This window comes from Ovis canadensis, chromosome 15 (assembly GCF_042477335.2).
Source record: "Ovis canadensis isolate MfBH-ARS-UI-01 breed Bighorn chromosome 15, ARS-UI_OviCan_v2, whole genome shotgun sequence".
Taxonomy (NCBI): Eukaryota; Metazoa; Chordata; class Mammalia; order Artiodactyla; family Bovidae; genus Ovis; species Ovis canadensis.
Window position 1 is genome coordinate 63,318,944 of NC_091259.1, and position 23,631 is coordinate 63,342,574.

The 23,631-nt window shown below is 38.7% G+C and overlaps 1 protein-coding gene across 1 annotated transcript in view; it reads left to right on the forward strand.

Annotated features, from left to right (window-relative positions):
- Positions 1-23,631, forward strand: part of ACER3 (alkaline ceramidase 3) — a 144,711-nt gene that overhangs the window by 42,646 nt on the left and 78,434 nt on the right. Inside the window, exon 2 of the mRNA XM_069553827.1 lies at positions 13,992-14,102. Coding sequence (XP_069409928.1) covers positions 13,992-14,102 — 111 coding nt within the window. The remainder of the gene's footprint in view (positions 1-13,991; positions 14,103-23,631) is intronic.

Here is a 23,631-nt window from a genome sequence, read left to right on the forward strand (position 1 = left end):
CCACATATAAGTGAAATCATATAGCATTTGTCTTTCTCTCTCTGACATATTTCACTTAGCATAGTACCCTCCAAGTCCATCCTTGTTGCACATGTCAAAATTGCAGTTCTTAATTACTGTGTAGCAGTTCATCGTATTTTTATGTATGGGTGCATCTTTATGTGTATTTCACGTCTTTTTCTTTCTTTTTTTTTAACTTTTATTTATTTTGGCCACACCATTCAGCTTGCCAGGATCTCAGTTCTCCACCCAGAGACTGAACCTTGGCTACAAAAGTGAGAGCCAAGAATCTTAACCACCAGCCACCAGAGAACTCCCACATCTTTTTATTCATTTGTTGATAGACACTCAGGTTGTTTCCATATCTTTTCTGTTGTAAACAAGGCTTCTATGAACACTGGGGTGCCTGTATCTTTTTGAATTAGTGTTTCATTTTTTCAGATATATACCCAGGAGTGGAATTGCTGGGTCATAAGGTGGGTTCTATTTTTAGTTTTTTGAAGAACCACCATAATGTTTTCCACAGTGGCTGCACCAATTTACATTTCCACCAACAGTGTATAGGGGTTACCTTTTTTCCACATCCTTGATAACATTTGTTTGTGTGTGTGTGTGTGTGTTAATAATTGTAGCCATTCTGCTGGTATGGGGTGATATCTCCTTTTTGTTGGTTTTAATTTGCACTTCTCTGATGATTAAGGATGTTCAGCATCTTTTTCTGTGCCTATTGGCATCTGTGTGTCTTCCTTGGATAAATGTCTAATCAGGTCATCTTCCCACCTTTTAAATGGGTTTTTTGGTTTTTAATATTTTATTTATTTTTTTGACTACATTTGGTGTTAGTTGTGGCATGTAAGATCTTTGTTGCAGCATGCAGAATCTTTCTTTGCAGTGCTAGGCTCCAGAGTTCTTGGGCTCAGTAGCTGTGTCTCACTGGCTTAGTTGCCCTATGGTGTGTAGGATCTTAGTTCCCTAACCAAGGCTTGAACCCACTTCCTCTGTATTGAAAGGCATATTCTTAACCACTGGACCACCATGGAATTCCCTGTTTGTTTCTTATGTTAAGTTGTATGAACTGTTTACGTATTTTTTGTGTTAACCCTTTATCAGTCATATTGTGTGTTAATATCTTCTTCCATTTGGTAGGTGCCCCTTTCTTTTGTTGATGATTTATTTCACTGCGCAAAAGCTTTTTAGTTTGATATTGTCCCATTTGTTTATTTTTTTTCTTTTTGTTATCCTTGCCTGAAGAGACACATCCAAAAAATATTGCTAAGACTAATGTCAGAGAGTAAAGAGCGTGCTGCCTATCATTTTTTCTAGAAGTTTTATGGTTTCAGATCTTACATTTAAGTCTTTAATCCATTTTGAGTTTATTTTTATATGGTTTGATTGTTTTGCATGTATTAATAGCAGTCCAATTTTCCCCAACACCATTTGAGAGGCTGTCTTTTCCCCATTATATAGTTTTGCCTCCTTGTCATAGATGGGTTGTCTACATAAGTAGGGATTCATTTCTGGGCTCTGTTCTGTCCCGTTGGTCTATGTGCCTGTTTTTGTGCTAGTACCATGCTGATTTGATTACTGTAGCTTTGTAATATAGTTTAAATCAGGGAGCATGATAGTTCCAGCTTTGTTCTTCTTTCTGAAGATTGTTTTGGCTATTCAGAGTTTTTGTGTTTCCATACAAATTTTAGAATTATGTGTTCTAGCTTTGTGACAGATGCCATTATTATTTTGATGGGTGTTGCCCTACATCTGTAGATTGCCTTGAGCAGAATGGTTACTTTAACAATATTAATTCTTCCAACCCATGAGCATGGTGTATCTTTCCATCTATGTTGTCCTTAATTTCTTTCATCAGTATCTTATAGTTTTCCAAGTACAATTCTTCCTTAGTTAGATTTATTCCCAGGTATTTTATTCTTTTTTATCTGATTGTAAATGAGATTGTTTTCTTAATTTAACTTTCTGGTAGTTCATTGTTAGTGTATAGAAATGCAACAAATTTCTATTTATTAATTTTGTATCCTACAACTTTATCAAATTCATTAATGAATTCCAGTAGTTTTCTGGTGCTGTCATTAGGATTTTGTGTATGGTATTATGTCATTTGCTAACAGTGACAGTTTTACTTCTTCTTTTTCAACTTTGATTCTTTTTATTTCCTTTTCTTGTCTTGATTGTTGTGGTTAGGACTTTAAAAACTATGTTGAATAAAAATGGTGAGAGTGGGAATCCTTGTCTTGTTCTTGATCTCAAAGGAAATGCTTTCAGATTTTCACCCTTGAATAAGATGTTAGCTGTGGGCTAATCATATATGGCCTTTATCACGTTCCTTTAGGGCAGTTAAAGAAAAAGGTTATAGAACCCCAATCACTCAAATTTGGTGGAAGAAATCCCTGAGTCTTGATCAGAGTAACTTGGAGGTAGTGTAACAGCCATTTTTTCCCCTTGTGCCTAATATAAATGAGAATAAGTTATTTTAAAAACAATTGTTTGCATGTTTTAAGTCAGCTTAGGAAATTTTTATACCATTGTAAAAAATTTAATGAAAATAAATCATAAAATATGGATGGGTGTCCTTGGTGAGATTTTAATAGTCATAAGTAGCTTGCATTTTAATTAAGTTAGTCTAAAGTTTTAAATGCATTTTATAGGACTTGTACATTCATGATTTTTAAGAGATGCATTTCAACTCTAAGTAAATGAAAAATTATAGTGAAATTAGCCATGAAGAATGAATGTTAAATTAATTTGAGGGTAAAGAATGGCTCCATTATATCATAATTGAATTGCATCTAAAATAATGTCACTTTGGTTTTAAGCACCTTTACTATTTTGTGAATTTACTAGTTTGATCTGTGTGAGGGCAGAGTCTATCTGGTTTTCCTTTGTATTCTCTTACAGTGCCTTTCACAGTAGATGCTCAGTAAGTATTTGCTGTTGAATGAATGGGTAAATGTAAGGCAACTGCTCTTAAGAAATTTAACTTAAAGAGATAATACATAAATATCTATATTCTGATTTAGTGAAACGAGCTATCTGTGGAAGACAGTCTATGCTAAGTGCCAGATGAGAGATTAGAACAGTAAGTGCTGTAAGAAGAGAACGATCATTTTCAGTAGGATGATTAGGTAGGCAAAACTGACTCTATTGAGTTGAGCCCTGCAAAGAAACTTTTAATCAAAATGGAGAGGAAGTGGGGATTATAAAAAATCTTGATTTCATCAAATGTTTCTCCAGTGAGTTTAAGACCGACTTATTTCCCTTGTTTTCCTGACTCTCTTCTTCTCTACCATGCTTATCTGTTAACTATTAATTCTCACTGGCTCTCATCTTTGATCCTTCTTGAAAGCAGTTAGTATATACAGGTAAGCCTCTTTTTGAGCTTCCCTCATGGCTTAGTGGGCTTCCCAGGTGGTGCTAATGGTAAAGAACCCACCTGCCAATACAAGAGACGTAAAAGACACAGTTTTGATCCTTGGGCCGGGAAGATTCCCCTGGAGGAGGACACGGCAACCCACTCTAGTATTCATACTTGGAGAATCCCATGGACAGAGCAGCCTGGTGGGCTATATATAGTCTACAGCGTCACAAAGAGTCAGAGAGACTGAAGCAATTTAGTATGCACTCACGGTGGCTTAGTGGTAAAGAATCTGCTTGCAATGCAGGGGACATGGGTTCAATCCCTGATTTTGGAGAGCCCCTGCAGAAGGAAATGGCAACCCACTCGAGTGTTTTTGTTTGGGAAATCCCATGGACAGAGGAGTATAGTGGGTGACAGTCCATGGGGTCACAGGAGTTGAGCACAACTTGCCGACTAAACTACCACCAGTGCTCCTTTTGCTATTCTTTCCCACCCTGCTACCTCTGTCTTGTTAGGCAAGAGTTTACCTGAGTTATAATTGATAGGAGCTCCCCAGTTCTCTCATGTCTTTACCCCTTTGTTTTTGGCCTTTCTTCCCAAATCTAAAATGTACTTCTTCTTGAATTTAATGTGATTATTTCCACTTTTACGATATGTAATTTTAAAATATTTTTGTTACAACTTAAATGCAGTAAAGTGAAAGTGTAACTGAGATGTTTTTAAAAAATAATGTGAAAAAACGGTTTTCATAAATTAAATAATGTTTTGAAGCTATTGTATGTGCTGCAGAGAAAATAAGGTGCTTCTTGTATTGATAATGATAAATACTTACCTTTCCTTCTTTCAAGACAGGTCAAGTGCTACCTCCTTACTGAAGCCCTTCTTGGGTTCCCTCTGTATACTGTTTGTGCTGTTTCATCCTGCCATTCACCGTTACTGGTTGCTTATCTGTTTGTCTTTCCTACTAAATTGTGTGTGTGTGTGTATATGTATGTATGTATGTATGTATGTATGTATATATATATATATATATACACACATACATTTTCTCAGGACAGGAACCAGCGTTGTTAACCTTTCTTCCTATCTCCTGATTCAGTGCTTTGCCCATAAAAAATTCTTAGTGAATGTTTGTCAAATTGAACTTGCTTTGTGTTTATCACTTTTTAAAGTAAGACAGACCTGTATTGGTTTTTTGTTTTTATTCTGATATTTGTCTTAATTAAAAGCTGCTAAGGAGGGACTTCTGGTGCTCCAGTGGTTAAGACTTCGCCTTCCAATGCAGGAGGTACAGGTTCTATCCCTGGTCAGGGAGCTAAGATCCCATATACCTTGTGGCCAAAAAACCAAAACATAAAACAGAAGCAGTACTGTAACAAATTTAGCAAAGACTTTAAAAAAAAATAGCTGCTAAGGAGCACCTGTAACACACACACACACACACACACACATATACATATATGTATATTTTAAACTTGGTGAATCAGAGTACTCAACTTTCCTTGTCTGGATTGGAAGACAGACTTTCTCCCTTGTGACAACTGTTCTGGAGCTGATTTAAGTACTAAGACAATTCCCGGGCAGCACTTAATTTTTAGCACAGCAAGATTGTAGAAGATCCTACATAATGTTCCATGGATATTTCTCATATCAGAAATAATCTTTATAATGTGTTATTTGGTTGTATTTATTTTCATTATTTTAATTATTTAAATAGTATTTTCCTGTGTTTTATAGGTCAAGAAACTAAGACTTAAGCATAAATAAATTGCCAAGTTCACACAGAAAGTGGTAATAAGTATGTACAGAATGTTGCCTTCTATAATTGAGATTAAATGAGTTGATCTCCCCTTTCCCAGCTCCAAAGACTCTGAAGCTCTGAGAGTCTTTAATATTATTTGAACACTTGGATAGGCAGTAAAATATTTGACAAAATGAACTTGCTTTGAGGAAGGTACCAGGTTGCTTTCAGGCTCAAACCGGTAACTGATTTCATCTAGCTCATTTGCTGACTGCTTGGGAGGGCTCCTTGGCAGTGGCAGTGAAGCAGTATAGATCACTTTTTCAGCTTCACCAGGTTTTAATGGTTCTATTTTTTCACCCTTAGCTCTGGGTGGTGGTTATACAATTGTAAATAAAGCTGAGCTCTAAATTGTCTACTCTTTTGTCCCAGGACTCATGTATTTTGCCCAGTTGAGGAGCCGTTTTAAGACTGCTGAGCACACTGCAGGCTCCACCTGCGGTCATGCTGAAGCTACTGCATCTTTGTTCAGCATTATTTCAAACTTAACTCTTTGGCACATTTCCTGTTTCCCCTGACCTTCTTTCTTATGCTTTAGATACTTGAGTTTTCTTATCATTTGCTAAAAGATGACTTTACCGATTAATAAATTTTGAAATTACTGAAATGTTGTCAGCCTCACCCATAATTTGTATTGAGAGGAGAATTCAAAGATACTGTGTTTCAGAGTATAAAAATACCATAGTTTTAGAGTTTAAAAAATCCCTTTTGTCCATATCCAAACAGGATTTCCTCTAGAAAAAAAAGATTTTTCTTACTTTAATGTTTTAGTACACTATTGTGTGGTATATGAATGAATCTCTAGTTTTATTTCTGGGGGGAAAAACCCTGTGTTTTAATTGAATTTTCTGGAAGCAGCTCAAGCTCAATTAAACTCTTAGTACAAGAAATTTAGTCTTTATTTTCTATCATTTATTTATATTATTAATATTTTAATTTTAAATTATAAAAACAAGATAACCACATTGTAGAAAAAAAAAACCCATTGCTTTACTATCTTAAAACTCTCTTACTTTGGTGCTTGGGGAACCATCACCAAGCATAGTTTGGCCCAGCAATAATAAACATATGTTTCGGTAAAAACATAGTTTTATAATTGTTATCAATAATAATTATCAGTATATTACCTCTTAGATCTAAATTCATCATTCATTGCTTGCTCTGTGGAAATGGACCTGTGCTGTTTAAATTTGTTTCCTTTGCCGACTAGCCAGATGTTAAATTTTGTCAGTAGAGGGCGCTGGAGAGATATTGCTAGAGGACGAGTTGCCCTTCCTGGTTCTGGTGTGCTGGCTTGGTGGCTTCTTAAGTGCCTGACCCTTGCAGTGTAAGTGTTCATCCATGCAGTGCCCAGATCCTGAAGCTTCCGTGGCTTCTCCAGTGCCAGCTCATTCACTACTGCAGTCAGCAGCTCCAGTGGCCATTAGCTTCCCACTCCAGGTGATCACTTTTCCCTGGCATCCTAGAGGGCAGATTAAGGACAAGTTCCGAAGGGTGTTTGATATTTACTCTTGCCATCTCCTGTTTGACCATTTCCAATTTACCTTGATTCATGGCCCTAACATTCCAGTTTCCTATGCAAAATTCAGACTTAAATTAAGGAAAGGAGGGAAAACCACTAGACCATTTAGGTGTGACCTAAATCAAATCCCTTACTATTATACAGTAGAAGTGACAGAATCAGGGGATTAGATCTGATAGACAAAGTGCCTGAAGAACTATGGATAGAGGTTCCTAACATTGTATAGGAGGTTGTGATCAGAACCATCCCCAAGAAGAAGATATGCAAAAAGGCAAAATGGTTGTCTCAGGAGGCCTTACAAATAGCTGAGAAAAGAAGAGAAGTGAAAGACAAAGGAGAAAAAGAAAGATATATCCATCTGAAGAATAGCAAGGAGAGATAAGAAAGCCTTCCTAAGTGATCAGTGCAAAGAAGTAGAGGAAAACAATAGAATGGGAAAGACTAGAGATCTCTTCAAGATAATTAGAGATAGCAAGGGAACAAAGATAGGCATGATAAAGGACAGAAATGGTATGGACCTAACAGAAGCAGAAGATATTAAGAAGAGTTGGCAAGAATATACAGAAGAACAATACAAAAAAAGATCTTAATGACCCAGATAACTACAATGTGATCACTCACCTAGACCCAGACATCCTGGAATGTGAAGTCAAGTGGGCCTTAGGAAGCATCACTATGAACAAAGCTAGTGGAGGTAATAGAATTCCAGTTGAGCTATTTCAAATCCTAAAAGATGATGCTGTGAAAGTGCTGCACTCAATATGCCAGCAAATTTGGAAAACTCAGCAGTGGCCGCAGGACTGGAAAAGGTCAGTTTTCATTCCAATCCCAAAGAAAGGCAATGTCAAAGAAAGCTCAAACTGCCGCACAATTGCATTCATCTCACACTCTAGTTAAGTAATGCTCAAAATTCTCCAAGCTAGGCTTCAACAGTACGTTAACCAAGAACCTCCAGATGTTCAAGCTAGATTTAGAAAAGGCAGAGGAACCAGCAGTCAGATTGCTAACGTCCATTGAATCATTGAAAAAGCAAGAGAGTTGTGGAAAAACATCTACTTCTGCTTTATTGGCTACACTAAAGCCTTTGATTGTGTGGATCACAACAGACTGTGGAAAATTCTTCAAGAGATGGGGAATACCAGACCACCCTACCTGCCTTCTGAGAAACTTGTATTGCAGGTCAAGAAGTAGCAGAACCGGACATGGAACAACAAACTGGTTCCAAACTGGGAAAGGAGTATATCAAGGCAGTATATTGTCACCCTGTTAACTTACATGTAGAGTGCATCATGCAGAATCCTGGGCTGGATGAAGCACAAGCTGGGATCAAGATTGTTGGGAGAAATATCAATAACCTCAGATACGGAGATGGCACTGCCCTTACGGCAGAAAGTGAAGAGGAACTGAAGAGTCTCTTGATGAAAGTGAAAGCAGAGAGTGAAAAAGCTGGTTTAAAACTCAACATTCAAAAAGCACAGATCACAGCATCTGGTCCCATCAGTTCATGGCGAGTAGATGGGTAAACAATGGAAACAGTGACAGACTTTATTTTTTTGGAGCTCCAAAATCACTGCAGTTGGTGAGTGCAGCCATGAAATTATAAGACGGTTGCTCCTTGGAAGAAAAGCTATAACCAACCTAGACAGCATATTAAAAAGCAGAGATATTACTTTGCCGACCAAGGTCCATCTAATCAAAGCTATGGTTTTTCCAGTAGTCGTGGATGGATGTGAGAGTTGGACTGTAAAGAAAGCTGAGTGTTGAATAATTGATGCTTTTGAACTGTGGTGTTGGAGATGACTCTTAAGCATCCCTTGGACTGCAAGGAGATCAAACCAGTCAATCCTAAAGAAAATCAATCCTGAATATTCACTGGAAGTATTGATGCTGAAGCTGAATCTTTGGCCACCTGATGCAAAGAGCTGACTCATTAGGGAAGACCTTGATGCTGGAAAAGATTGAAGGCAGGAGGAAAAGGGAATGATAAAGGATGAGATGGTTGAATGGCATCACTGACTCGATGGACATGAATTTGAGAAAGCTCCAGGAGTTGGTGATGGACAGGGAAGCCTGGCATGCTGTAGTCCATGGGGTCGCAAAGAGCTGGACACAACTGAGTGACTGAACTGAACTGAGCCAATCTTTTGGGCTTCTCAGGTCGGACTAGTGGTAAAGAACCTGCTTGCTAATGCAAGAAACACAGGCTCAATCCCTGGGTCAGGAAGATCTCCTGGAGAACTGCATGGCAACCCGCTTCAATATTCTTGGCCTAGAGAATCCCATGGACAGAGGATCCTGGTGGGCTACATTCCATAGCGTTGCAAAGAGTCGGATGACTGAAGTGACTTAGTACTTAGTATATCTCTCATTACTACAATTCCCTCTTATAGTTAATGACTCTTTATAGTAAACTTTTCCTATTCAAATAATTGTGACTTGTCTCTCCTGATTGGACCCAGACTAATAGCATTTTAACCAAACATTTTCAGTCTGTGATAAGTTTTTGTACATTCTTTTTGTTCAGTAGATTTAAATTAGCTAGTATGTATTTATCCTCTTGTTTACAAAGTCATTTCATATCTCTTATTTTTTAAATTATCTTTTTAAAAGAAACCTTTTATTCTTTATTTAAAGTCTTAGCTTCTTGACTGTTTAATCTTTTTGCTTTTGTGGTTAATTGTTTTTGTGTCCTATTGAAAAACTCTTTGCTACTCCAAGGTCATGAGATGTTCTCCTATGTTTTCTTCTAAAAATTATACTGTTCTGCCTTTCACGTTTAGATCTGCAGTACATCTGGAATTTATTTTTTGTATAAGGAGTATGAGGTTGGGGTCAAGGTTCATTTTTTTTCCCCATAGATTAAATATCCAGTTGATCCATTTACCTAAAGACTGTCTTTTTCATACTGTATTCAGGGTCGTGTTTCTCATAAATCAAGTGGCTAAATGTTAGTTTGTTCTTGGAATCTTATTTGTTCTACTTCTTTATCTTCTTCTTAATAGGCCTTGATACCTAGTTGTATAAATATTTTAGTTTTGTTGGTACACAAGATGTCTTGACTCTTTTTGGCCTTTTAAATTTTCATATGAAGTTTAGAATCAGGTTATCAATTTGTCCCCAGAAAACCTTCTGGGAGTTTTGTTAGTATTATATCTTGCACACCTTTTGTTAGATTTGTACCTAGGTATATACCATGTGCTGAAGTTATTGTAACTTATATCTGTAGCACCACAGCTGTAGTTAGATTGTCAGTCTAACTAGAGTCAACAATGTCTTTAATACTGTATTTACTTAGCTGTATATAGAGATAGGGTAAGTATAAAATCTGTCTTATCTGGATGCCCTGTTTGGTTCAGTCGCTCAGTTGTGTCCAACTCTTTGCAACCCCATGAATCGTAGCACGCCAGGCCTCCCTGTCCATCACCAACTCCCAGAGTTCACTCAGACTCAACTCCATCGAGTCAGTGATGCCATCCAGCCATCTCATCCTCAGTTGTCCCCTTCTCCTCCTGCCCCCAATCCCTCCCAGCATCAGTCTTTTTCAATGAGTCAACTCTTCGCATGAGGTGGTCAAAGGACTAGAGTTTCAGCTTTAGCATCATTCCTTCCAAAGAAATCTACTGATCTGCTGATCTCCTTCAGAATGAACTGGTTGGATCTCCTTGCAGTCCAAGGGACTCTCAAGAGTCTTCTCCAACACCACAGTTCAAAGCATCAATTCTTCGGCGCTCAGCCTTCTTCACAGTCCAACTCTCACATTCATACATGACCACAGGAAAAACCATAGCCTTGACTAGACGGAGCTTAGTCGGCAAAGTAGTGTCTCTGCTCTTGAATATGCTATCTAGGTTGGTCATAACTTTTCTTCCAAGGAGTAAGTGTCTTTTAATTTCATGGCTGCACTCACCATCTGCAGTGATTTTGGAGCCCCTCAAAATAAAGTCTGACACTGTTTCCACTGTTTCCCCATCTATTTCCCATGAAGTGATGGGACCGGATGCCATGATCTTCGTTTTCTGAATGTTGACCTTTAGGCCAACTTTTTCACTCTCCACTTTCACTTTCATCAAGAGGCTTTTTAGTTCCTCTTCACTTTCTGCCATAAGGGTGGTGTCGTCTGCATATCTGAGGTTATTGATATTTCTCCCGGCAATCTTGATACCAGCTTGTGTTTCTTCCAGTCCAGCATTTCTCATGATGTACTCTGCATATAAGTTAAATCAGCAGGGTGACAATGTACAGCCTTGACATACTCCTTTTCCTATTTGGAACCAGTCTGTTGTTCCATGTCCAGTTCTAACTGCTTCTTCCTGACCTGCATACAGATTTCTTAAGAGGCAGGTTAGGTGGTTTGGTATTCCCATCTCTTGAAGAATTCTCCACAGTTTATTGTGATCCACACAGTCAAAGGCTTTGGCATAGTCAGTAAAGCAGAAATAGATTTTTTCTGGAACTCTCTTGCTTTTTCCATGATCCAGCGGATGTTGGCAATTCGTTCCTCTGCCTTTTCTAAAACCAGCTTGAACGTCAGGGAGTTCACGGTTAATGTATTGCTGAAGCCTGGCTTGGAGACTTTTGAGCATTACTTTACTAGCATATGAGATGAGTGCAATTGTGCGGTAGTTTGAGCATTCTTTGGCATTGCCTTTCTTTGGAATTGGAATGAAAACTGACCTTTTCCAATCCTGTGGCCACTGCTGAGTTTTCCACATTTGCTGGCATATTGAGTGCAGCACTTTCACAGCATCATCTTTCAGGATTTGAAATAGCTCAACTGGAATTCCATCACCTCCACTAGGTTTGTTCATAGTGATGCTTTCCAAGGCCCACTTGACTTCACATTCCAGGATGTCTGGCTCTAGATTAGTGATCACACCATCATGATTATCTGTGTCGTGAAGATCTTTTTTGTACAGTTCTTCCATGTATTCTTGCCATCTCTTCTTAATATCTTCTTCTTCTGTTAGGTCCCTACCATTTCTGTCCTTTATCGAGCCCATCTTTGCATGAAATGTTCCCTTGGTGTCTCTAATTTTCTTGAAGAGATCTCTAGTCTTTCCCATTCTCTTCTTTTCCTCTATTTCTTTGCACTGATTGCTGAGGAAGGCTTTCTTATCTCTTCTTGCTATTCTCTGGAACTCTGCATTCAGATGCTTATATCTTTCCTTTTCTCCTTTGCTTTTCACCTCTCTTCTTTTCACAGCTATTTGTAAGGCCTCCCCAGACAGCCTTTTGCTTTTTTGCATTTCTTTTCCATGGGGATGGTTTTGATCCCTGTCTCCTGTACAGTGTCACGAACCTCATTCCATAGTTCATCAGGCACTCTATCCATCATATCTAGTCCCTTAAATCTATTTCTCACTTCCACTGTATAATCATAAGGGATTTGATTTAGGTCATACCTGAATGGTCTAGCGGTTTTCCCTACTTTCTTCAGTTTGAGTCTGAATTTGGCAATAAGGAGTTCATGATCTGAGCTACAGTCAGCTCCTGGTCTTGTTTTTGTTGACTATATAGAGCTCTCCATCTTTGGCTGCAAAGAATATAATCAATCTGATTTCGGTGTTGACCATCCATGTGTAGAGTCTTCTCTTGTGTTGTTGGAAGGTGTTTGCTCTGACCAGTGCATTTTCTTGGCAAAACTCTATATTGGTCTTTGCCCTGCTTCATTCCGTATTCCAAGGCCAAATTTGCCTGTTACTCCAGGTGTTTCTTGACTTCCTACTTTTTGCATTCCAGTCCCCTATAATGAAAAGGACATCTTTTTTGGGTGTTAGTTCTAAAAGGTCTTGTAGGTCTTCATAAAACCGTTCAACTTCAGTTTCTTCAGCGTTACTGGTTGGGGCATAGACTTGGATAACTGTGACATTGAATGGTTTGCCTTGGAGACGAACAGAGATCATTCTGTCATTTTTGAGATTGCATCCAAGTACTGCATTTTGGACTCTTTTGTTGACCATGCTGGCTACTCCATTTCTTCTGAGGGATTCCTGCCCGCAGTAGTAGATATAATGGTCATCTGAGTTAAATTCACCGATTCCAGTCCATTTTAGTTCTCTGATTCCTAGAATGTCGATGTTCACTCTTGCCATCTCTTGTTTGACCACTTCCAATTTGCCTTGATTCATGGACCTGACATTCCAGGTTCTTATGCAATATTGTACTTTACAGCATCGGACCTTGCTTCTATCACCAGTCACATCCATAGCTGGGTATTGTTTTTGCTTTGGCTCCATCCCTTCATTCTTTCTGGAGTTATTTCTCCACTGATCTCCAGTAGCATATTGGGCACCTACTGACCTGGTGAATTCCTCTTTCAGTATCCTATCGTTTTGCCTTTTCATACTGTTCATGGGGTTCTCAAGGCAAGAAGACTGGATGCCCAGTTGTACTCAAATACACAGTCAAGTAGAAAGAAAGAATTCATCAGGAGTACAGACAAAAAAGGAAGTCACATACAAAAAATTCAGACTAGCTTTAAACTTCTTCATAGTAATATTCAGTCGGGAAGACAGTATAATAGTACTTCCAACTTTTGAAAAAAAGACACCAAAAGTTTATAACTAAGTTATCTTTTGAATATAAAGGCAAAAGACAATATTCTCAAGCACTTAGGAAGTCAAGGAATACAGTAGCTATAAATCCTTGAAGAAACTTCATGAAGATGAATGATGAAATCTAAACAAGTAAAATGTTTTTTTTTATAAAGGCAAATGGACCACTCTTTCAGAAGCATTGGTATAAGCTGCTTTTTCCAACTCAATTTTTGCTGTTATCTTTGAGGTTTATTCTGAGGTACTTTTGCTTTTTACCTTGAGAATTTAGATCCTCTAGTGGATGTTCTGGATGAAAATTTCTTAGTTTCATTTGTTTGAAAGTATCTTTATTTTGCTTCAATTTCTGTAAGAATTTTTTGTTGAGAAAATTATTTTCCTTTAGCACCTTTTAAGTATCTCTCCATCATCTTTCTAAGAAGTCACCTGCTTTATTTTTGCTAAAGGCTAACTGTGTATCTTTAAGTGTATGTCTGTGCTTGCTCACTCAGTGGTGTCCAGCTCTTTGTGACCCCACCGACTATAGCCCACCGGGCTCCTCTGCCCCTGGGGGTTTCTAAACAAGGGTACTGCAGTGACTTGCCATTTCCTTCTCCAGAGGATCTTCCCAACCGAGGGACCGAACCCATGTCTCTTGCGTCTTCTGCATTGGCAGGCGAAATCTGTAGCACTGAGCTACCTCCTTTTAATTTAAATTAATATTGATTAATCTCATTATCTTCTTGTGCTTTTCTTTTCCTATAGGGAATACAGTGAGTAACCTGATTATGATTTTACCTCCAATTTTTGGTGCGATGCAGAGTGTTAGAAGTGGACTGGAAAAGCGGTACACTGCTTCCTATTTAGCACTCACAGGTATGTAAAACACTTCATCTAAGAACGATGTAAAAAAATGATGTACAGTATTCAGACAGTCAGTTTTTCTTATTCATTCCTAAAATTGTTTCTTGATTTTGTGTTGTTTATTATACAACTTAAGGATATTCTGAAAGTTCTGAATTAAATTACACAAATCTTACCAGTATTTGAACTATATTTTGAGTAAATTTTTTTAAAAAATAACAAGATATTTCAAGCATCCAGAAAAGAACGAGGATAATATAGCAAATATACCTATGTATCCTACCATCCTACTTCGTCAGATCTTAATATTTTACAATATTTGTTTCAGATTTTACTTTTTCCTTTTTAAAGAGATAAACTTACAGAGTTAACGCTCCGTTTGTACTCCTGCCTGATTTTATTCCCATCTTCCTCCCTGCTCACCCTGCTAGAGTTACAAAACTTTTCCTAAAGACTATTCTATTGTATCTAACTTTTTACAGCTTATTCCTGTTCTTCTACTTGTCTATGAGACAGGGACTGCATCTTAATTATATTTGTATACTGATTGTCTGGCAAGTTAGTGGTCCTCAATAAATGTGACATGGAAGATAAGTGAACTTTATCAGAGTCTAAGATGGGAAAATCATTCTTTCATGTTCTTGCATTATCATCGTAAAAACAAAACTAGCAAAGAAAGTAGGTTCTAGTCTGTTTTTTATATAACTTTCTAAGCTAAACAGTTTCTTTTGTTTTAATTCAAGGTGGATGTTATTTACACAATATTTATCTAATTACCACAAAACTGTAAGATATAGTGTATCATATCTGATTCTATATAATTATATTAGTCACTGTGTATGAGTTTTTCCAATAGTCATGTATGGATGTGAGAGATGGACTTTAAAGAAAGCTGAGAGCCAAAGAATTGATGCTTTTGAACTGTGGTGTTGGGAGAAGACTCTTGAGAATCCCTTGGACTGCAAGAAGATCCAACCAGTCCATCCTAAAGGAAATCAGTCCTGACTTTTCATTGGAAGGACTGATGCTGAAGCTGAAATTCCAATACTTTGGCCACCTCATGAGAAGAACTGACTCATTGGAAAAGACCCTGATGCTGGGAAAGACTGAAGGTGGGAGGAGAAGGGGATGACAGAGGATGAGACAGTTGGATGGCATCATCAACTCAATGGACATGAATTTGGGTAAACTCCTGGAGTTGGTGATGGACAGGGAATCCTGGTGTGCTGCAGTCCATGGGGTCACAAAGAGTGGACACGACTGAGCAACTGAACTGAACTGATGAGAGAGTTTAATTTTTGTATCTCATATATGTGGTGTTTTGAGAAAGTTACTTGATTGATCTTCAGTAGGAAGACTTATTCACAAACTTAACCCTTTGCTTTATTTCCTGGGGTGTTTTAAGAATGTTTGTAAAATACCGACAAATCACAAAACAGAATAAAAAGATTTGAGGGACTTCCAAATTGCCCTAGAATAACACTGACATTCTCAGAATTTGTCCTCTCATCCTTGTAGACAACTGTACAGATTAAGAAGGAAAGTAAATAAGCCATTCTTAGCTCACACTTTCGGAGAAGGCAATGGCACCCTACTCCAGTACTCTTGCCTGGAAAATCCCATGGACAGAGGAGCCTGGTAGGCTGCAGTCCTTGGGGTCGCTGAGAGTTGGACATGACTCAGTGACTTCACTTTCACGCATTGGAGAAGGAAATGGCAACCCATTCCAGTGTTCTTGCCTGGAGAATCCCAGGGACGGCAGAGCCTGGTGGGCTGCCATCTATGGGGTCGCACAGAGTCAGACATGACTAAAGAAGTGACTTAGCAGCAGCAGCAGCTCACACTTTCAGTCTTCCTACTGCTAAGTCACTTCAGTCGTGTCTGACTCTGTGTGACCCCATAGATGGCAGCCTACCAGGCTCCCCCATCCCTGTGATTCTCCAGGCAAGAACACTAGAGTGGGTTGCCATTTCCTTCTCCAATGCATGAAATTGAAAAGTGAAAGTGAAGTTGCTCAGTCGTGTCTGACTCTCCGTGACCCCATGGACTGCAGCCTACCAGGCTCCTCTGCCCATGGGATTTTCCAGGCAAGAGTACTGGAATGGGGTGCCAAAGAATACTATGAGCTTCAAATAATTTTTAAACAAGAAATAAATATCAAATTCTAACAGAACTGTCTTTAGTGTTTCAGACTTTGGGAGGTTTGAAAAACTATGTGGAAAAGAGGAGAGAAGAGTTGAGGACTTAATCTGACAAAACACCAAGAGAAAGGGAAAGCTTCATGATAAATGCAAAATTTCTGAAAACATTCTAAGACCTGGTAAATCATAGTAGTGGCAAGTACACAGTAAAAGACTTGAAAGTATGCAAGGCCTCATGTGGCAGTTTTGAAAAAGGTATTGCTTCTGGGAAAGAAGTAACTAGAAAGAGGGAAGATAGCCTTTGGAGATGTGTTGGAAAAGAATGAAGTTAGAGGCAGGAATTAAGATCCTACTGAAACAAAACAACTAAAATACAGTAGACCCTTCTCCCTGCTTGGCCCTCTCCCCCTGCCCCCAAAACAGACAAATATATATGGAAAGGGAATGTAACGTTCTTTATTCAGAAGGGGGCAGTCTCAAACTAGGAATCTTTTCAGCCACCCCAAACCTTTACTCTTTCCACAAAATAGACCCCACCAAAGTCAGTCTGCATCTATGCAGTTACTGTAATAAGAAAACAGGAAATGAGAATCAATATCTTTTGATTCATGGTTATTCTTTTCCCACTGCTGCGGCTAAGTCACTTCAGTCGTGTCCAACTCTGTGCGACCCCATAGACGGCAGCCCACCAGGCTCTGCCGCCCCTGGGATTCTCCAGGCAAGAACACTGGAATGGGTTGCCATTTCCTTCTCCAATGCATGAAAGTGAAAATTGAAAGTGAGGTCGCTCAGTCATGTCCAACTCTCAGCGACCCCATGGACTGCAGCCTAGCAGGCTTCTCCGTCCATGGGATTTTCCAGGCAAGAGTACTGGAGTGGGGTGCCATACTAATTATAAAGCAGAAAGAAACTGCAGCACGGTATTCCTAACTGAATTAGCCTCAAACCAAAAAATAGATAAAAATTTAAAAACTAATAACACCAATAAAAATTAATTTAAAAATATTAACAGAAATAGCTTCCTCACCTCCCAAAAGAAATAAAATTAAATTGATTAAACTTAGGAAAGAAATGAATCCTGAATTACAATGTGCTGAGTATTTAATAAAGACTGTTTAAGAAAGGAAAAAGAGACACACAGCAAGAGAATGAAAATGAGATAAAGAAATAAAGAGTGAGAGAAAAAGTGATTGAAATGGAAGACAGGCAAAGAAGATTCAATATAATTATAATTAAAGTTCCTGAAAAAGGAAAATAAAACAATGATACAGATCTTATATTTAAAACTATAGTTTTAAAATTAATTAGGAAAATGACTTTTTGAAAATGGAAGAAGACCTGACTCTAGATTTTGAAAGGTGCATTTTTGTATTGTAAAACTAGCTCGGAATGCTCACTCTGAAAAAGACTAGTAAAATTACTGGATTTTAAAAATGAAAAAATAAATAAATTAATAATTCTCACAGCTCTAGGGAAAAGGACCAGATTACTCATAAGGGCAAGAAAATTAGGCTGGCACTAGACCTCAGCAACATAAAAAAGAAAAGCATCAGTGTGACTGCATTTTTAGGACAAACCAAGGATTTTATATTCTAACCAAATTGTTTTTCAGGTATCCAGGTTGTGGAAAAACAGTTTTAAACATACAAGTACTCATTGAAAACTACACACATGACTCCTTCCAGATGAATCCATGAGTATTGCTCTGTCTAATTTAGTAGCTGCTAGCCACATGTGGCAGTTTAAATTTAAATAAATGAAAGTTAAATAAAATGTAAATTTTAGTTCCTCCATCACATTAGCCATGTTTTAAGTGCTCAGTACCCAAATGTGGCTTATGGCTGCCACGTTGGGCAGTGCAGACCTAGAACATCACCTTCAGTACAGAAAGCTCTACTGACTGCATTGTCTGGAGAATTATGTTCATTCAACTAGGAGAAAACTCGGCAGACTTGGGAAAATGTCTGATAATGAACTTTTAATACATTTAACTATAAATCTAAGATTAAAACAATGATAGGATAAGGACTGAAGAACAGTGTATGGACATTATATGGTCTAGTTAAATAGAATAACAGAAGATTTTAATATGCTACAATTCAGTACAAGACAAATGGGGTGAACAAAATATATCAACCAATATCTGGAAGACCTAAAGAGCATAAGCAATGAAATAGATCTTATGGCTTTATTGACTATGCCAAAGCCTTTGACTGTGTGGATCACAATAAACTGTGGAAAATTCTGAAAGAGATGGGAATACCAGACCACCTAACCTGCCTCTTGAGAAATCTGTATGCAGGTCAGGAAGCAACAGTTAGAACTGGACATGAAACAACAGACTGGTTTCAAATAGGAAAAGAAGTATGTCAAGGCTGAATATTGTCACCCTGCTTATTTAACTTCTATGCAGAGTACATCATGAGAAATGCTGGACTGGAAGAAACACAAGCTGGAATCAAGATTGCCAGGAGAAATGTCAATAACCTCAGATATGCAGATGACACCACCCTTATGGCAGAAAATGAAGAAGAACTAAAAAGCCTCTTGATGAAAGTGAAAGAAGAGAGTGAAAAAGTTGGCTTAAAGCTCAACATTCAGAAAACGAAGATCATGGGATCCAGTCCCATCACTTCATGGGAAATAGATGGGGAAACTAGAAACAGTGGCAGACTTTATTTTTTTGGGCTTCAAAATCACTGCAGATGGTGACTGCAGCCATGAAATTAAAAGATGCTTACTCCTTGGAAGGAAAGTTATGACCAACCTAGATAGCATATTCAAAAGCAGAGACATTACTTTGCCGACTAAGGTCCATCTAGTCAAGGCTATGGTTTTTCCTGTGGTCATGTAAGGATGTGAGAGTTGGACTGTGAAGAAAGCTGAGCGCCAAAGAATTGATGCTTTTGAACTGTGTTGTTGGAGAAGACTCTTGAGAGTCCCTTGGACTGCAAGGAGATCCAACCAGTCCATTCTGAAGGAGATCAGCCCTGGGATTTCTTTGGAAGGAATGATGCTAAAGCTGAAACTCCAGTACTTTGGCCACCTCATGTGAAGAGTTGACTCATTGGAAAAGACTCTGATGCTGGGAGGGATTGGGGGCAGGAGGAGAAGGGGACGACAGAAGATGAGATGGCTGGATGGCATCATTGACTTGATGGACGTGAGTCTGAGTGAACTCTGGGAGTTGGTGATGGAAAGGGAGGCCTGGCGTGCTGCGATTCATGGGGTTGCAGAGTTGGACACGACTGAGCGACTGAACTGAACTGAGTATCTTAACATAGTAGTGTGTATACAATTTATAAATAAATACACATATATGGAGTTCCTAAACAGTTTTTTTTTTGTTATCAAAGTTAGGAAACTACTCCTGTAAACATTTTCCTGCCTTGTAACCACAGTGATATTTTTTTACTGCAAAAGTTAGTCCTGTTAATCTGTGTGTACTTATGTGTTCATGTATGTGAATGTAGTTTTTCAACAACTTTGTGTTTAGAATGAAGTTCAAATCATAGCATGACTTTAAAAGCTCTTCTCAGTTTACTGCCTGCAAATCATGGCAATCTTCTCACTTGATGCAACAATGTTTATAGTTGAAGCCAAGCTCTTTTACTTCTTTAAGTGCATTGTCATTCCTTTATGTTGAATGATCCTTCTACATAAAATGATCTCATTTTAAAAAGTTCTTTTCACCTATTTAACTCCATGTGTTACTTCCCCTGATATCCCTCTTCTGAGTCACTAGATAAGGTAGTAACCCCCTGCATAGACTCCCTTAGCTTTGAAATGGATTCTCTCATATTTTTAGTGGCTTCCTAACAGTTCTTAGGACAAGAAACATATATCTCTTATTCACTCCTTTATCCCAATGGAAATGCTTGGAATGTTGGTAAGTGTTAGTTGCTCAGTCGTGCCCAACTCTTTGTGACCCCATGGACTGCAGCCCACCAGGCCCCTCTGTCTATGAGATTTTCCAGGCAAGGATACTGGAGTGGGTTGCCATTTCCTTCTCCAGAGGATCTTCCCAACCCAGGGATCGAACCCAGGTCTCCTGCACTGCAGGCAGATTCTTTACTAACTGCACTACAACTGCCATGGAATGTTGGTAGTTCAGTTTAATTGAGTTCAGTCGCTCAGTCATGTCTGACCCTTTGCGACCCCATGGGCTGCAATATGCCAGGCTTTCTCTGTCCGTCACCAACTGCCAGAGCTTGCTGAAACTCATGTACATCGAGTCAGTGGTGCCATCTAGCCATCTCATCCTCTTGTCCCCTTCTCCACCTGCCTTCAATCTTTCCCAGCATCAGGGTCTTTTCCAGTGAGTCAGTTGTTCCCATCAGGTGGCCAACGTATGGAGCTTCAGCTTCAGCATCAGTCCTTTCAGTGAATATTCAGGGTTGATTTCCTTTAGGATTGACTGGTTTGATCTCCTTGCAGTCCAAGGGACTCTCAAGAGTCTTCTCCAACACCACAGTTCAAAATCAGTTCTTCAGCTCTCTGCTTTCTTAATGTTCCAACTCTCACATCCATACATGACTGTTGGAAAAACCATAGCTTTGACTGGATGGACCTGTGTTGGCAAAGTAATGTCTCTGCTTTTTCGTATGGTCTCTAGTTTGGTCATAACTTTTATTCCAAGGAGCAAATGTCTTTTAATTTCATGGCTGCAGTCACCATCTGCAGTGATTTTGGAGCCCAAGAAAAGAAAGTCTCTCATTGTTTCAACTGTTTCCCATCTATTTGCCATGAAGTGCTAGGGCCAGATGACATGATCTTAGTTTTCTGAATTTTCTGAGATTTAAGCCAACTTTTTTACCCTGCTCTTTTACATTCATCAAGAGGCTCTTCATTTCCTCTTCATTTTCTGCCATAAGGGTGGTGTCATCTGCATATATGAAGGTATTGATATTTCTCCTGGCAGTCTTGATTCCAACTTGTGCTTCATCCAGCCCTGGCATTTCACATGATGTACTCTGCATATAAGTCAAATAAGCAGGGTGACAATATACAGCCTTGATGTGCTACTCCTTTCCCAGTTTGGAACCAGTCCATTGTTCCATGTCCTGTTCTAATTGTTGCTTCTTGACCTGCATACAGATTTCTCAGGAGGCAGGTAAGGTGGTCTGGTATTCACATCTCCTCTACTAGCTTTGGTCATAGTGATGCTTCCTAAGGCCCACTGATTTTGCACTCCAAGATGTCTGATTTTGGTATTGTCCATCTGGTGATGTCTATATGTAGAGTTGTCTCTTGTATTGTTGAGAAAGGGTGTTTGCTATGACCAGTGTGTTCTCTTGGCAAAAATCTGTTAGCCTTTGCCCTGCTTCATTTTGTACTCCAAGGCTAAACTTGCCTGTTATTCCAGGTACTTCTTGACTTCCTGCTTTTGCATTCCGGTCCCCTTATGTCAGGATATCTTTTTTGGTGTTCTGGAAGGTCTTGTAGAACTGTTCCACGTCAGCTTCTTTGGCATTGGTGGTTGGGGCATAGACTTGGATTACTGTGATATTGAATGGTTTGCCTTGGAAACAAACAGATCATTCTGTTATTTTTGAGATTGCACCCAAGAACTGCATTTCGGACTGTTTTGTTGACTATGAGGGCTACTCCATTTCTTCTAAGGGATTCTTGCCTACAGTAGTAGATATAATGGTCATCTGAATTAAATATGCCCATTCTGGTCCATTTTAGTTCATTGATTCCTAAAATATCAATGTTCACTCTTGCCATCTCCTGTTTGACCACTTCCAATTTGCCTTGATTCATGGACCTAACATTCCAGGTTCCAATACAATATTGTTCTTTACAACATTGGACTTTACTTCCGTTACCAGTCACATCCACATCTGGGTGTTGTTTTCACTTTGGCTCCGTCTCTTTATTTTTTCTGGAGTTATTTCTCCACTGATCTCCAGGAGCATATTGGGCACCTACTGACCTGGGAAGTTCATTTTTCAGTGTCCTATCTTTTTGCCTTTTCATGCTGTTCATGGGGTTCTCAAGGCAAGAATACTGAAGTGGTTTGCCATTCCCTTCTCCAGTGGCCCACATTTTTTCAGAACTCTCCACCGTGACCCATTCATTTTGGCTGGCTCTACCAGCATGGCACCTAGTTTCACTGAGTTAGATAAGGCAGTGATCCATGGAACATTAAGTGCCCAGTAAATATTTGTTGAAAAGGAACTGAGGTTTTGAAGCAACAGGAACTTTCATTCATTGCTGGTAGGGATGCAGAATGGCACAGCCACTTTGAAACAGTTTGGCAGTTTCTCACAAAACATACTCTCACCATATAATCTAACTTTCCCTGGCATTTACCTGATAGAGATGAAACCTGTTGTTTACACCGAAACCTGCACACAGATAGCAGGTTTATTCATAATGCCATACCTGAAAGGAGCTAATCTGCCCTTTAATAGGTGAATGGAGAAATAAACTGTGGGACCTCCAGACAATGGAATATTATTCAGCACTAGAAAGAACTGTGCTATATAAGGCCATGGACAGCCATGGAAGAACCATAAATGCATATTACTAAGTGAAAAGCCAGTCTGAAAAGGCTACTTACTGTATGAGTCCAACTGTATGACAGTTTGGAAAAGACAAAACTGTAGACAGTAGAGAGATCAGTGGAGGAGAGATCAGTAGAAAGATCTCTTGCCTGGAGAGACCCATGGGCAGAGGAGCCTGGCGGACTATAGTCCATGGGGTTGCAAAGAGTCAGACATGACTGAGCATGCACACACACATGTGAATTGCATCTCAATAAAGCCAATACATTTTAGCAAAAATTGGTGGTTGCTTTATAGTGGCAAAATATAAAATATTGTAAGGAGAAAGGTGATATTCTATTTCTTTCTATTTCTAAATGGGGTTTCGAAAGGGAATAAACTAGCAGTTTTTTTAAAGATCAGGCTTTAATGTGATATAGTAAACAGTGACAAGAGAATATTTGGAAACGTTTGGATAAAAACAGCCCTTGAGTGAGACATAGATTAAGTGGCCAGTCTGCCTTTCAGGATAAACAGTCATTCACCTCATTTTTATCTTTTTACTTTATAGTATATTGTATGAGTTTAAATAGCTCACAAGGTTTGGTTTTTTTCTGTTGCCATTAATTTATCTAATTTTCTGGTTTCTCCTTTGAAAAAGGACAGCCACCATCCCACTTCCTCATTTCCTTAGTAAGATGAGTTCAGTAACTCTTTACTTCTCTCATCTCCTTTTGAGCACTAAAAAAATGTGATAATATCAGTACTGATATTTTTTTAACCAAGAGTAGCAAAGGGTTTGAAGTCTTTCTCTAATGGCTTTGTTCAAATAATTTGATAACATCCACATTTACTGTGTTTGTTGGGCTAACTGTTATATTCTTGAGACAGACTCCTCTGGCATCATTC